The following is a 14,434-nucleotide window of genomic DNA, read 5'->3' as shown; positions in this document are numbered from 1 at the left end:
CCCCCGTCCCATCACCGTGTGGGGGAATCACAGACCCCCGTCCCATCACCGTGTGGGGGAATCACAGACACAGACCCCCGTCCCATTACCGTGTGGGGGAATCAAAGACACAGACCCCCGTCCCATCACCGTGTGGGGAAATCACAGACCCCCGTCCCGTCACCGTGTGGGGTGAATCACAGACACAGACCCCCCGTCCCGTCACCGTGTGGGGGAATCAAAGACACAGACCCCCGTCCCATCACCGTGTGGGGTGAATCACAGACACAGACCCCCCCGTCCCGTCACCGTGTGGGGGAATCAAAGACACAGACCCCCGTCCCATCACCGTGTGGGGGAATCACAGACCCCCGTCCCATCACCGTGTGGGGGAATCACAGGCACAGACCCCCGTCCCATCACCGTGTTGGGGAATCACAGACACAGACCCCTGTCCCATCACCGTGTGGGGGAATCACAGACCCCGTCCCATAACCGTGTGGGGGAATCACAGACACAGACCCCCGTCCCATCACCGTGTGGGGTGAATCACAGACACAGACCCCCCGTCCCGTCACCGTGTGGGGGAATCAAAGACACAGACCCCCGTCCCGTCACCGTGTGGGGTGAATCACAGACACAGACCCCCCGTCCCGTCACCGTGTGGGGGAATCAAAGACACAGACCCCCGTCCCGTCACCGTGTGGGTGAATCACAGACACAGACCCCCGTCCCGTCACCGTGTGGGGGGAATCACAGACACAGACCCCGTCACATCCCCGTGTGGGGGAATCACAGACCCCCGTCCCATCACCGTGTGGGGGAATCACAGACACAGACCCCCCGTCACGTCACCGTGTGGGGGAATCACAGACACAGACCCCCCGTCCCGTCACCGTGTGGGGGAATCAAAGACACAGACCCCCGTCCCGTCACCGTGTGGGGGAATCACAGACACAGACCCCCCGTCCCATCACCGTGTGGGGGAATCACAGACCCCCCGTCCCATCACCGTGTGGGGGAATCACAGACACAGACCCCCGTCCCGTCACCGTGTGGGGGAATCACAGACCCCCGTCCCATCACCGTGTGGGGGAATCACAGACACAGACCCCCCATCCCATCACCGTGTGGGGGAATCACAGACCCCCCCGTCCCATCACCGTGTGGGGGAATCACAGACCCCCGTCCCGTCACCATGTGGGGGAATCACAGACCCCCGTCCCGTCACCGTGTGGGGGAATCACAGACCCCCGTCCCATCACCGTGTGGGGGAATCACAGACCCCCCCGTCCCATCACCGTGTGGTGGAATCACAGACCCCCGTCCCATCACCGTCTGGGGGAATCACAGACACAGACCCCCGTCCAATCACCGTGTGGGGGAATCACAGACCCCCGTCCCATCACCGTGTGGGGTGAATCACAGACACAGACTCCCCGTCCCGTCACCGTGTGGGGTGAATCACAGACACAGACCCCCCGTCCCGTCACCGTGTGGGGGAATCAAAGACACAGACCCCCGTCCCATCACCGTGTGGGGGAATCACAGACCCCCGTCCCATCACCGTGTGGGGGAATCACAGACACAGACCCCCCGTCCTATCACCGTGTGGGGGAATCAAAGACACAGACCCCCGTCCCATCACCGTGTTGGGGAATCACAGACACAGACCCCTGTCCCATCACCGTGTGGGGGAATCACAGACCCCCGTCCCATCACCGTGTGGGGGAATCACAGACCCCCCGTCCCATCACCGTGTGGGGGAATCACAGACACAGACCCCCGTCCCATCACCGTGTGGGGGAATCACAGACCCCCGTCCCGTCACCGTGTAGGGGAATCAAAGACACAGACCCCCGTCCCGTCACCGTGTGGGGGAATCAAAGACACAGACCCCCGTCCCATCACCGTGTGGGGGAATCACAGACCCCCGTCCCATCACCGTGTGGGGTGAATCACAGACACAGACCCCCCGTCCCGTCACCGTGTGGGGGAATCAAAGACACAGACCCCCGTCCCATCACCGTGTGGGGGAATCACAGACCCCCGTCCCACCACCGTGTGGGGGAATCACAGACACAGACCCCCCGTCCTATCACCGTGTGGGGGAATCAAAGACACAGACCCCCGTCCCATCACCGTGTTGGGGAATCACAGACACAGACCCCTGTCCCATCACCGTGTGGGGGAATCACAGACCCCGTCCCATAACCGTGTGGGGGAATCACAGACACAGACCCCCCGTCCCGTCACCGTGTGGGGTGAATCACAGACACAGACCCCCCGTCCAGTCACCGTGTGGGGGAATCAAAGACACAGACCCCCGTCCCGTCACCGTGTGGGGGAATCACAGACACAGACCCCCCGTCCCATCACCGTGTGGGGGAATCACAGACCCCCCGTCCCATCACCGTGTGGGGGAATCACAGACACAGACCCCCGTCCCGTCACCGTGTGGGGGAATCACAGACCCCCGTCCCATCACCGTGTGGGGGAATCACAGACACAGACCCCCCGTCCCATCACCGTGTGGGGGAATCACAGGCCCCCCCGTTCCATCACCGTGTGGGGGAATCACAGGCCCCCGTCCCGTCACCGTGTGGGGGAATCACAGACCCCCCCGTCCCATCACCGTGTGGTGGAATCACAGACCCCCGTCCCATCACCGTCTGGGGGAATCACAGACACAGACCCCCGTCCCATCACCGTGTGGGGTGAATCACAGACACAGACTCCCCGTCCCGTCACCGTGTGGGGGAAATCAAAGACACAGACCCCCGTCCCATCACCGTGTGGGGTGAATCACAGACACAGACCCCCCGTCCCGTCACCGTGTGGGGGAATCAAAGACACAGACCCCCGTCCCATCACCGTGTGGGGGAATCACAGACACAGACCCCCGTCCCATCACCGTGTTGGGGAATCACAGACACAGACCCCCGTCCCATCACCGTGTGGGGGAATCACAGACCCCCGTCCCATCACCGTGTGGGGGAATCACAGACACAGACCCCCGTCCCATCACCGTGTGGGGGAATCACAGACACAGACCCCCGTCCCGTCACCGTGTGGGGGAATCACAGACACAGACCCCCGTCCCATCACCGTGTGGGGGAATCACAGACACAGACCCCCGTCCCGTCACCGTGTGGGGGAATCAAAGACACAGACCCCCGTCCCATCACCGTGTTGGGGAATCACAGACACAGACCCCCGTCCCATCACCGTGTGGGGGAATCACAGACCCCCGTCCCATCACCGTGTGGGGGAATCACAGACCCCCCGTCCCATCACCGTGTGGTGGAATCACAGACCCCCGTCCCATCACCATGTGGGGGAATCACAGACCCCCCCATCCCATCACCGTGTGGGGGAATCACAGACCCCCGTCCCATCACCGTGTGGGGGAATCACAGACACAGACCCCCGTCCCGTCACCGTGTGGGGGAATCACAGACACAGACCCCCGTCCCGTCACCGTGTGGGGGAATCACAGACCCCCGTCCCATCACCGTGTGGGGGAATCACAGACCCCCTGTCCCGTCACCGTGTGGGGGAATCACAGACCCTGTCCCGTCACCGTGTGGGGGAATCACAGACCCCAGTCACATCACCGTGTGGGGGAATCACAGACCCCCGTCCCATCACCGTGTGGGGGAATCACAGACCCCTGTCCCGTCACCGTGTGGGGGAATCACAGACACAGACCCCCGTCCCGTCACCGTGTGGGGGAATCACAGACACAGACCCCCGTCCCGTCCCCGTGTGGGGGAATCACAGACACAGATCCCGTCCCATCACCATGTGGGGGAATCACAGACACAGACCCCCGTCCCATCACCGTGTGGGGGAATCACAGACCCCGTCCCATCACCGTGTGGGGGAACCACAGACACAGACCCCCCCGTCCCATCACCGTGTGGAGGAATCACAGACCCCCGTCCCGTCACCATGTGGGGGAACCACAGACACAGACCCCCGTCCCATCACCGTGTGGGGGAATCACAGACACAGACCCCCTCGTCCCATCACCATGTGGGGGAATCACAAACCCCCGTCCCGTCACCATGTGGGGGAACCACAGACACAGACCCCCGTCCCATCACCGTGTGGGGGAATCACAGACACAGACCCCCCCGTCCCGTCACCGTGTGGAGGAATCACAGACCCCCCGTCCCGTCACCGTGTGGGGGAATCACAGACACAGACCCCCGTCCCGTCACCGTGTGGGGGAATCACAGACCCCCGCCCCATCACCGTGTGGGGGAATCACAGACCCCCGTCCCATCACCGTGTGGGGGAATCACAGACACAGACCCCCATCCCATCCCCGTGTGGGGGAATTACAGACCCCCGTCCCATCACCATGTGGGGGAATCACAGACACAGACCCCCGTCCCGTCACCGTGTGGGGGAATCACAGACACAGACCCCGTCCCATCACCATGTGGGGGAATCACAGACACAGACCCCCATCCCATCCCCGTGTGGGGGAATCACAGACCCCCGTCCCATCACCATGTGGGGGAATCACAGACACAGACCCCCGTCCCGTCACCGTGTGGGGGAATCACAGACACAGACCCACGTCCCGTCACCGTGTGGGGGAATCACAGACCCCCGTCCCATCACCGTGTGGGGGAATCAAAGACACAGACCCCCGTCCCGTCACCGTGTGGGGGAATCACAGACACAGACCCCCGTCCCGTCACCGTGTGGGGGAATCAAAGACCCCCGTCCCGTCACCATGTGGAGGAATCACAGACCCCCCCGTCCCATCACCGTGTGGGGGAATCACAGACCCCCGTCCCGTCACCGTGTGGGGGAATCACAGACCCCCGTCCCATCACCGTGTGGGGGAATCACAGACACAGACCCCCGTCCCGTCACCGTGTGGGGGAATCACAGACCCCCGTCCCATCACCGTGTGGGGGAATCACAGACCCCCGTCCCGTCACCGTGTGGGGTGAATCACAGACACAGACTCCCCGTCCCGTCACCGTGTGGGGGAATCAAAGACACAGACCCCCGTCCCATCACCGTGTGGGGTGAATCACAGACACAGACCCCCCGTCCCGTCACCGTGTGGGGGAAATCAAAGACACAGACCCCCGTCCCATCACCGTGTGGGGGAATCACAGACCCCCGTCCCATCACCGTGTGGGGGAATCACAGACACAGACCCCCCGTCCTATCACCATGTTGGGGAATCACAGACACAGACCCCCGTCCCATCACCGTGTTGGGGAATCACAGACCCCATCCCATAACCGTGTGGGGGAATCACAGACACAGACCCCCGTCCCATCACCGTGTGGGGGAATCACAGACACAGACCCCCCGTCCCGTCACCGTGTGGGGGAATCAAAGACACAGACCCCCGTCCCATCACCGTGTGGGGGAATCACAGACACAGACCCCTCGTCCCATCACCGTGTGGGGGAATCACAGACCCCCCGTCCCATCACCGTGTGGGGGAAACACAGACACAGACCCCCGTCCCGTCACCGTGTGGGGGAATCACAGACCCCCGTCCCATCACCGTGTGGGGGAATCACAGACACAGACCCCCCGTCCCATCACCGTGTGGGGGAATCACAGACCCCCCCGTCCCATCACCGTGTGGGGGAATCACAGACCCCCGTCCCGTCACCATGTGGGGGAATCACAGACCCCTGTCCCGTCACCGTGTGGGGGAATCACAGACCCCCGTCCCATCACCGTGTGGGGGAATCACAGACCCCCCCGTCCCATCACCGTGTGGTGGAATCACAGACCCCCGTCCCATCACCGTCTGGGGGAATCACAGACACAGACCCCCGTCCCATCACCGTGTGGGGGAATCACAGACCCCCGTCCCATCACCGTGTGGGGTGAATCACAGACACAGACCCCCCGTCCCGTCACCGTGTGGGGGAATCAAAGACACAGACCCCCGTCCCATCACCGTGTGGGGGAATCACAGACCCCCGTCCCATCACCGTGTGGGGGAATCACAGACACAGACCCCCCATCCTATCACCGTGTGGGGGAATCAAAGACACAGACCCCCGTCCCATCACCGTGTTGGGGAATCACAGACACAGACCCCTGTCCCATCACCGTGTGGGGGAATCACAGACCCCGTCCCATAACCGTGTGGGGGAATCACAGACACAGAACCCCGTCCCATCACCGTGTGGGGTGAATCACAGACACAGACCCCCCGTCCCGTCACCGTGTGGGGGAATCAAAGACACAGACCCCCGTCCCGTCACCGTGTGGGGTGAATCACAGACACAGACCCCCCGTCCCGTCACCGTGTGGGGGAATCAAAGACACAGACCCCCGTCCCGTCACCGTGTGGGGGAATCACAGACACAGACCCCCCGTCCCATCACCGTGTGGGGGAATCACAGACCCCCCGTCCCATCACCGTGTGGGGGAATCACAGACACAGACCCCCGTCCCGTCACCGTGTGGGGGAATCACAGACCCCGTCCCATCACCGTGTGGGGGAATCACAGACACAGACCCCCCGTCCCATCACCGTGTGGGGGAATCACAGACCCCCCCGTCCCATCACCGTGTGGGGGAATCACAGACCCCCGTCCCGTCACCGTGTGGGGGAATCACAGACCCCCCCCGTCCCATCACCGTGTGGTGGAATCACAGACCCCCGTCCCATCACCGTCTGGGGGAATCACAGACACAGACCCCCGTCCCATCACCGTGTGGGGGAATCACAGACCCCCGTCCCATCACCGTGTGGGGTGAATCACAGACACAGACTCCCCGTCCCGTCACCGTGTGGGGGAAATCAAAGACACAGACCCCCGTCCCATCACCGTGTGGGGTGAATCACAGACACAGACCCCCCGTCCCGTCACCGTGTGGGGGAATCAAAGACACAGACCCCCGTCCCATCACCGTGTGGGGGAATCACAGACCCCCGTCCCATCACCGTGTGGGTGAATCACAGACACAGACCCCCCCGTCCCATCACCGTGTGGGGGAATCAAAGACACAGACCCCCGTCCCATCACCGTGTTGGGGAATCACAGACACAGACCCCTGTCCCATCACCGTGTGGGGGAATCACAGACCCCGTCCCATAACCGTGTGGGGGAATCACAGACATAGACCCCCGTCCCATCACCGTGTGGGGTGAATCACAGACACAGACCCCCCGTCCCGTCACCGTGTGGGGGAATCAAAGACACAGACCCCCGTCCCGTCACCGTGTGGGGTGAATCACAGACACAGACCCCCCGTCCCGTCACCGTGTGGGGGAATCAAAGACACAGACCCCCGTCCCATCACCGTGTGGGGGAATCACAGACACAGACCCCCCGTCCCATCACCGTGTGGGGGAATCACAGACCCCCCGTCCCATCACCGTGTGGGGGAATCACAGACACAGACCCCCGTCCCGTCACCGTGTGGGGGAATCACAGACCCCCCCGTCCCATCACCGTGTGGGGGAATCACAGACCCCCGTCCCGTCACCGTGTGGGGGAATCACAGACCCCCGTCCCATCACCGTGTGGGGGAATCACAGACCCCCCCGTCCCATCACCGTGTGGTGGAATCACAGACCCCCGTCCCATCACCGTCTGGGGGAATCACAGACACAGACCCCCGTCCCATCACCGTGTGGGGGAATCACAGACCCCCGTCCCATCACCGTGTGGGGGAATCACAGACCCCCCGTCCCATCACCGTGTGGTGGAATCACAGACCCCCGTCCCATCACCATGTGGGGGAATCACAGACCCCCGTCCCATCACCGTGTGGGGGAATCACAGACCCCCGTCCCATCACCGTGTGGGGGAATCACAGACCCCCGTCCCATCACCGTGTGGGGGAATCACAGACACAGACCCCCGTCCCGTCACCGTGTGGGGGAATCACAGACACAGACCCCCGTCCCGTCACCGTGTGGGGGAATCACAGACCCCCGTCCCGTCACCGTGTGGGGGAATCACAGACCCCCGTCCCATCACCGTGTGGGGGAATCACAGACCCCCTGTCCCGTCACCGTGTGGGGGAATCACAGACCCCAGTCCCATCATCGTGTGGGGGAATCACAGACCCCCGTCCCATCACCGTGTGGGGGAATCACAGACCCCTGTCCCGTCACCGTGTGGGGGAATCACAGACACAGACCCCCGTCCCGTCACCGTGTGGGGGAATCACAGACACAGACCCCCGTCCCGTCACCGTGTGGGGGAATCACAGACACAGACCCCCGTCCCGTCCCCGTGTGGGGGAATCACAGACACAGACCCCCGTCCCGTCCCCGTGTGGGGGAATCACAGACCCCCGTCCCATCACCGTGTGGGGGAACCACAGACACAGACCCCCCCGTCCCATCACCGTGTGGAGGAATCACAGACCCCCGTCCCGTCACCATGTGGGGGAACCACAGAAACAGACCCCCGTCCCATCACCGTGTGGGGGAATCACAGACACAGACCCCCTCGTCCCATCACCATGTGGGGGAATCACAGACCCCCGTCCCGTCACCATGTGGGGGAACCACAGACACAGACCCCCGTCCCATCACAGTGTGGGGGAATCACAGACACAGACCCCCCCGTCCCGTCACCGTGTGGAGGAATCACAGACCCCCCGTCCCGTCACCGTGTGGGGGAATCACAGACACAGACCCCCGTCCCGTCACCGTGTGGGGGAATCACAGACCCCCGCCCCATCACCGTGTGGGGGAATCACAGACCCCCGTCCCGTCACCGTGTGGGGGAATCACAGACCCCCGTCCCATCACCGTGTGGGGGAATCACAGACACAGACCCCCATCCCATCCCCGTGTGGGGGAATTACAGACCCCCGTCCCATCACCATGTGGGGGAATCACAGACACAGACCCCCGTCCCGTCACCGTGTGGGGGAATCACAGACACAGACCCCGTCCCATCACCATGTGGGGGAATCACAGACACAGACCCCCATCCCATCCCCGTGTGGGGGAATCACAGACCCCCGTCCCATCACCATGTGGGGGAATCACAGACACAGACCCCCGTCCCGTCACCGTGTGGGGGAATCACAGACTCCCGTCCCATCACCGTGTGGGGGAATCACAGACCCCCGTCCCATCACCATGTGGGGGAATCACAGACACAGACCCCCGTCCCATCACCGTGTGGGGGAATCACAGACTCCCGTCCCATCACCGTGTGGGGGAATCACAGACCCCCGTCCCATCACCGTGTGGGGGAATCACAGACCCCCGTCCCGTCACCGTGTGGGGGAATCACAGACACAGACCCACGTCCCGTCACCGTGTGGGGGAATCACAGACCCCCGTCCCATCACCGTGTGGGGGAATCACAGACACAGACCCACGTCCCGTCACCGTGTGGGGGAATCACAGACACAGACCCCCGTCCCGTCACCGTGTGGGGGAATCACAGACACAGACCCCCGTCCCGTCACCGTGTGGGGGAATCACAGACCCCCGTCCCGTCACCATGTGGGGGAATCACAGACCCCCCCGTCCCATCACCGTGTGGGGGAATCACAGACCCCCGTCCCGTCACCGTGTGGGGGAATCACAGACCCCCGTCCCATCACCGTGTGGGGGAATCACAGACCCCCGTCCCATCACCGTGTGGGGGAATCACAGACACAGACCCCCGTCCCATCACCGTGTGGGGGAATCAAAGACACAGACCCCCGTCCCATCACCGTGTGGGGAAATCACAGACCCCCGTCCCGTCACCGTGTGGGGGAATCACAGACACAGACCCCCGTCCCATCACCGTGTGGGGTGAATCCCAGACACAGACTCCCCGTCCCGTCACCGTGTGGGGGAAATCAAAGACACAGACCCCCGTCCCATCACCGTGTGGGGTGAATCACAGACACAGACCCCCGTCCCATCACCGTGTGGGGGAATCACAGACCCCCGTCCCATCACCGTGTGGGGGAATCACAGACACAGACCCCCCGTCCTATCACCGTGTGGGGGAATCAAAGACACAGACCCCCGTCCCATCACCGTGTGGGGGAATCAAAGACACAGACCCCCGTCCCATCACCGTGTGGGGGAATCACAGACACAGACCCCTGTCCCATCACCGTGTGGGGGAATCACAGACCCCGTCCCATAACCGTGTGGGGGAATCACAGACACAGACCCCCGTCCCATCACCGTGTGGGGTGAATCACAGACACAGACCCCCCGTCCCGTCACCGTGTGGGGGAATCAAAGACACAGACCCCCGTCCCGTCACCGTGTGGGGTGAATCACAGACACAGACCCCCCGTCCCGTCACCGTGTGGGGGAATCAAAGACATAGACCCCCGTCCCGTCACCGTGTGGGGGAATCACAGACCCCCGTCCCGTCACCGTGTGGGGGAATCACAGACCCCCGTCCCGTCACCGTGTGGGGGAATCACAGACCCCCGTCCCATCACCGTGTGGGGGAATCACAGACCCCCGTCCCATCACCGTGTGGGGGAATCACAGACACAGACCCCCGTCCCATTACCGTGTGGGGGAATCAAAGACACAGACCCCCGTCCCATCACCGTGTGGGGAAATCACAGACCCCCGTCCCGTCACCGTGTGGGGTGAATCACAGACACAGACCCCCCGTCCCGTCACCGTGTGGGGGAATCAAAGACACAGACCCCCGTCCCATCACCGTGTGGGGTGAATCACAGACACAGACCCCCCCGTCCCGTCACCGTGTGGGGGAATCAAAGACACAGACCCCCGTCCCATCACCGTGTGGGGGAATCACAGACCCCCGTCCCATCACCGTGTGGGGGAATCACAGGCACAGACCCCCGTCCCATCACCGTGTTGGGGAATCACAGACACAGACCCCTGTCCCATCACCGTGTGGGGGAATCACAGACCCCGTCCATAACCGTGTGGGGGAATCACAGACACAGACCCCCGTCCCATCACCGTGTGGGGTGAATCACAGACACAGACCCCCCGTCCCGTCACCGTGTGGGGGAATCAAAGACACAGACCCCCGTCCCGTCACCGTGTGGGGTGAATCACAGACACAGACCCCCCGTCCCGTCACCGTGTGGGGGAATCAAAGACACAGACCCCCGTCCCGTCACCGTGTGGGTGAATCACAGACACAGACCCCCGTCCCGTCACCGTGTGGGGGGAATCACAGACACAGACCCCGTCACATCCCCGTGTGGGGGAATCACAGACCCCCGTCCCATCACCGTGTGGGGGAATCACAGACACAGACCCCCCGTCACGTCACCGTGTGGGGAATCACAGACACAGACCCCCCGTCCCGTCACCGTGTGGGGGAATCACAGACACAGACCCCCCGTCCCGTCACCGTGTGGGGGAATCACAGACACAGACCCCCCGTCCCGTCACCGTGTGGGGGAATCACAGACACAGACCCCCGTCCCATCACCGTGTGGGGGAATCACAGACACAGACCCCCCATCCCGTCACCGTGTGGGGGAATCACAGACACAGACCCCCCGTCCCGTCACCGTGTGGGGGAATCACAGACACAGACCCCCCGTCCCGTCACCGTGTGGGGGAATCACAGACCCCTGTCCCATCACCGTGTGGGGGAATCACAGACCCCCCGTCCCATCCCCGTGTGGGGGAATCACAGACCCCCGTCCCGTCACCGTGTGGGGAATCACAGACCCCCGTCCCATCACCGTCTGGGGGAATCACAGACCCCCGTCCCATCACCGTGGGGGAACCACAGACACAGACCCCCGTCCCGTCACCGTGTGGGGGAATCACAGACACAGTCCCCCGTCCCATCACCGTGTGGGGGAATCACAGACCCCCGTCCCATCACCGTGTGGGGGAATCACAGACACAGACCCCCGTCCCGTCACCGTGTGGGGGAATCACAGACACAGTCCCCCGTCCCATCACCGTCTGGGGGAATCACAGACCCCCGTCCCATCACCGTGTGGGGGAATCACAGACAGAGACCCCCGTCCCGTCACCGTGTGGGGGAATCACAGACACAGACCCCCGTCCCGTCACCGTGTGGGGGAATCACAGACCCACGCCCCGTCACCGTGTTGGGGAATCACAGACACAGACCCCCGCCCCGTCACCGTGTTGGGGAATCACAGACACAGACCCCCGTCCCATCACCGTGTGGGGGAATCACAGACACAGACCCCCGCCCCGTCACCGTGTTGGGGAATCACAGACACAGACCCCCGTCCCATCACCGTGTGGGGGAATCACAGACCCCCGCCCCGTCACCGTGTTGGGGAATCACAGACACAGACCCCCCGTCCCGTCACCGTGTGGGGGAATCACAGACCCCCGACCCATCACCGTGTGGGGGAATCACAGACACAGACCCCCGTCCCGTCACCGTGTGGGGGAATCACAGACCCCGTCCCGTCACCGTGTGGGGGAATCACAGACCCCCGTCCCATCACCGTGTGGGGGAATCACAGACCCCCGTCCCATCACCGTGTGGGGGAATCACAGGCACAGACCCCCGTCCCGTCACCGTGTGGGGGAATCACAGACCCCGTCCCGTCACCGTGTGGGGGAATCACAGACCCCGTCCCGTCACCGTGTGGGGGAATCACAGACACAGACCCCTGTCCCATCACCGTGTGGGGGAATCACAGACACAGGCCCCCGTCCCATCACCGTGTGGGGGAATCACAGTCCCTGTCCCGTCACCGTGTGGGGGAACCACAGACACAGACCCCTGTCCCATCACCGTGTGGGGGAATCACAGACACAGGCCCCCGTCCCATCACCGTGTGGGGGAATCACAGTCCCTGTCCCATCACCGTGTGGGGAATCACAGACCCCGTCCCATCACCGTGTGGGGGAATCACAGACACAGACCCCCGTCCCATCACCGTGTGGGGGAATCACAGACACAGACCCCCGTCCCATCACCGTGTGGGGGAATCACAGTCCCTGTCCCGTCACCGTGTGGGGGAATCACAGACACAGACCCCCGTCCCATCACCGTGTGGGGGAATCACAGACACAGACCCCCGTCCCATCACCGTGTGGGGGAATCAAAGACACAGACCCCCCCGTCCCGTCACCGTGTGGGGTGAATCACAGACACAGACCCCCCGTCCCGTCACCGTGTGGGGGAATCAAAGACACAGACCCCCGTCCCATCACCGTGTGGGGGAATCACAGACACAGACCCCCCGTCCCGTCACCGTGTGGGGGAATAAAAGACACAGACCCCCCGTCCCATCACCGTGTGGGGGAATCACAGACACAAACCCCCGTCACGTCAGGTGACTGAACCAACGAGGGACAATACTACGGTTGGAATTCTAACTTCTAACGTTGAGGTCTTGGTGCCGACAGAATCCATACCCTCCGATACCAACAGACTCGACCTCTCCGGGTGACAGACTGGTCCATGATGTCATCAGCCACGAGAAAGAAAGCCTGGAGCTGGTGGGGGGAGAAGCAGAAAAGGTGGACGTCAGCTCCGGCAAAAAAAACAGCTGCTACAGAGCTGGGAGCATCGGAGACGCGGATACGCCCCCTAGCTGACACAGGAACCGCGAGCTTTTCATTAACCCTTGCTGCACTGGGAAGGGGAGGGGAACAGACAGCTGCAAGAGCACTCAAGTTGACACACACTCATTATCGCGACGTGGACCCTGCGATTAACCACTCGCGTCGACACAAAACATGTAACTAACTTCCAGGCCCAGGTGATCAATTTTGTAGCAGGAAAGTACAAAAAATAAGAGGCCACCCAGCTCCATAATGGGCTAACAGCGGGTCAGACAGAGCGTTTCAGAGAACCACCCGGACTGAACAGGAGTATTCTGTTTATTCCCATTGACCCTGGCTGAACAGGAGTATTCTGTTTATTCCCATTGACCCTGGCTGAACAGGAGTATCCTGTTTATTCCCACTGACCTTGGCTGAACAGGAGTACCCTGTTTATTCCCACTGACCCTGGCTGAACAGGAGTATTCTGTTTATTCCCATTGACCCTGGCTGAACAGGAGTATCCTGTTTATTCTCACTGACCTTGGCTGAACAGGAGTACCCTGTTTATTCCCACTGACCTTGGCTGAACAGGAGTATTCTGTTTATTCCCACTGACCCTGGCTGAACAGGAGTATCCTGTTTATTCCCACTGACCTTGGCTGAACAGGAGTATTCTGTTTATTCCCACTGACCCTGGCTGAACAGGAGTATCCTGTTTATTCCCACTGACCTTGGCTGAACGGGAGTATTCTGTTTATTCCCACTGACCCTGGCTGAACAGGAGTATCCTGTTTATTCCCACTGACCCTGGCTGAACAGGAGAATTTTGTTTATTCCCATTGACCCTGGCTCAACAGGAGTAGGGGGTAGGTGTAGGGGACTGGAGGAGGTTACAGAGATAGGGAGGGGGTGTAGTGGACTGGAGGAGGTTACAGAGATAGGGAGGGGGGTGTAGGGAATGGAGGAGGTTACAGAGATAGGGAGGGGTGT

General features: G+C 62.3%; 1 protein-coding gene across 1 annotated transcript in view; it reads right to left on the bottom strand.

Annotated features, from left to right (window-relative positions):
• Positions 1-13,389, bottom strand: part of fdps (farnesyl diphosphate synthase (farnesyl pyrophosphate synthetase, dimethylallyltranstransferase, geranyltranstransferase)) — a 56,018-nt gene extending 42,629 nt beyond the window's left edge. The window contains exon 1 of the mRNA XM_072490656.1: positions 13,313-13,389. Within this exon, the coding sequence (XP_072346757.1) occupies positions 13,313-13,360 (48 nt within the window). The 5' untranslated portion in view covers positions 13,361-13,389. The remainder of the gene's footprint in view (positions 1-13,312) is intronic.
• Positions 13,390-14,434: the final 1,045 nt, after the last annotated feature.

The sequence above is a fragment of the Scyliorhinus torazame genome, chromosome 26, assembly GCF_047496885.1.
Source record: "Scyliorhinus torazame isolate Kashiwa2021f chromosome 26, sScyTor2.1, whole genome shotgun sequence".
Classification (NCBI taxonomy): Eukaryota; Metazoa; Chordata; class Chondrichthyes; order Carcharhiniformes; family Scyliorhinidae; genus Scyliorhinus; species Scyliorhinus torazame.
The sequence above is the reverse complement of the archived record's forward strand: the minus strand, read 5'-3'. Positions and strand labels throughout refer to the sequence as shown.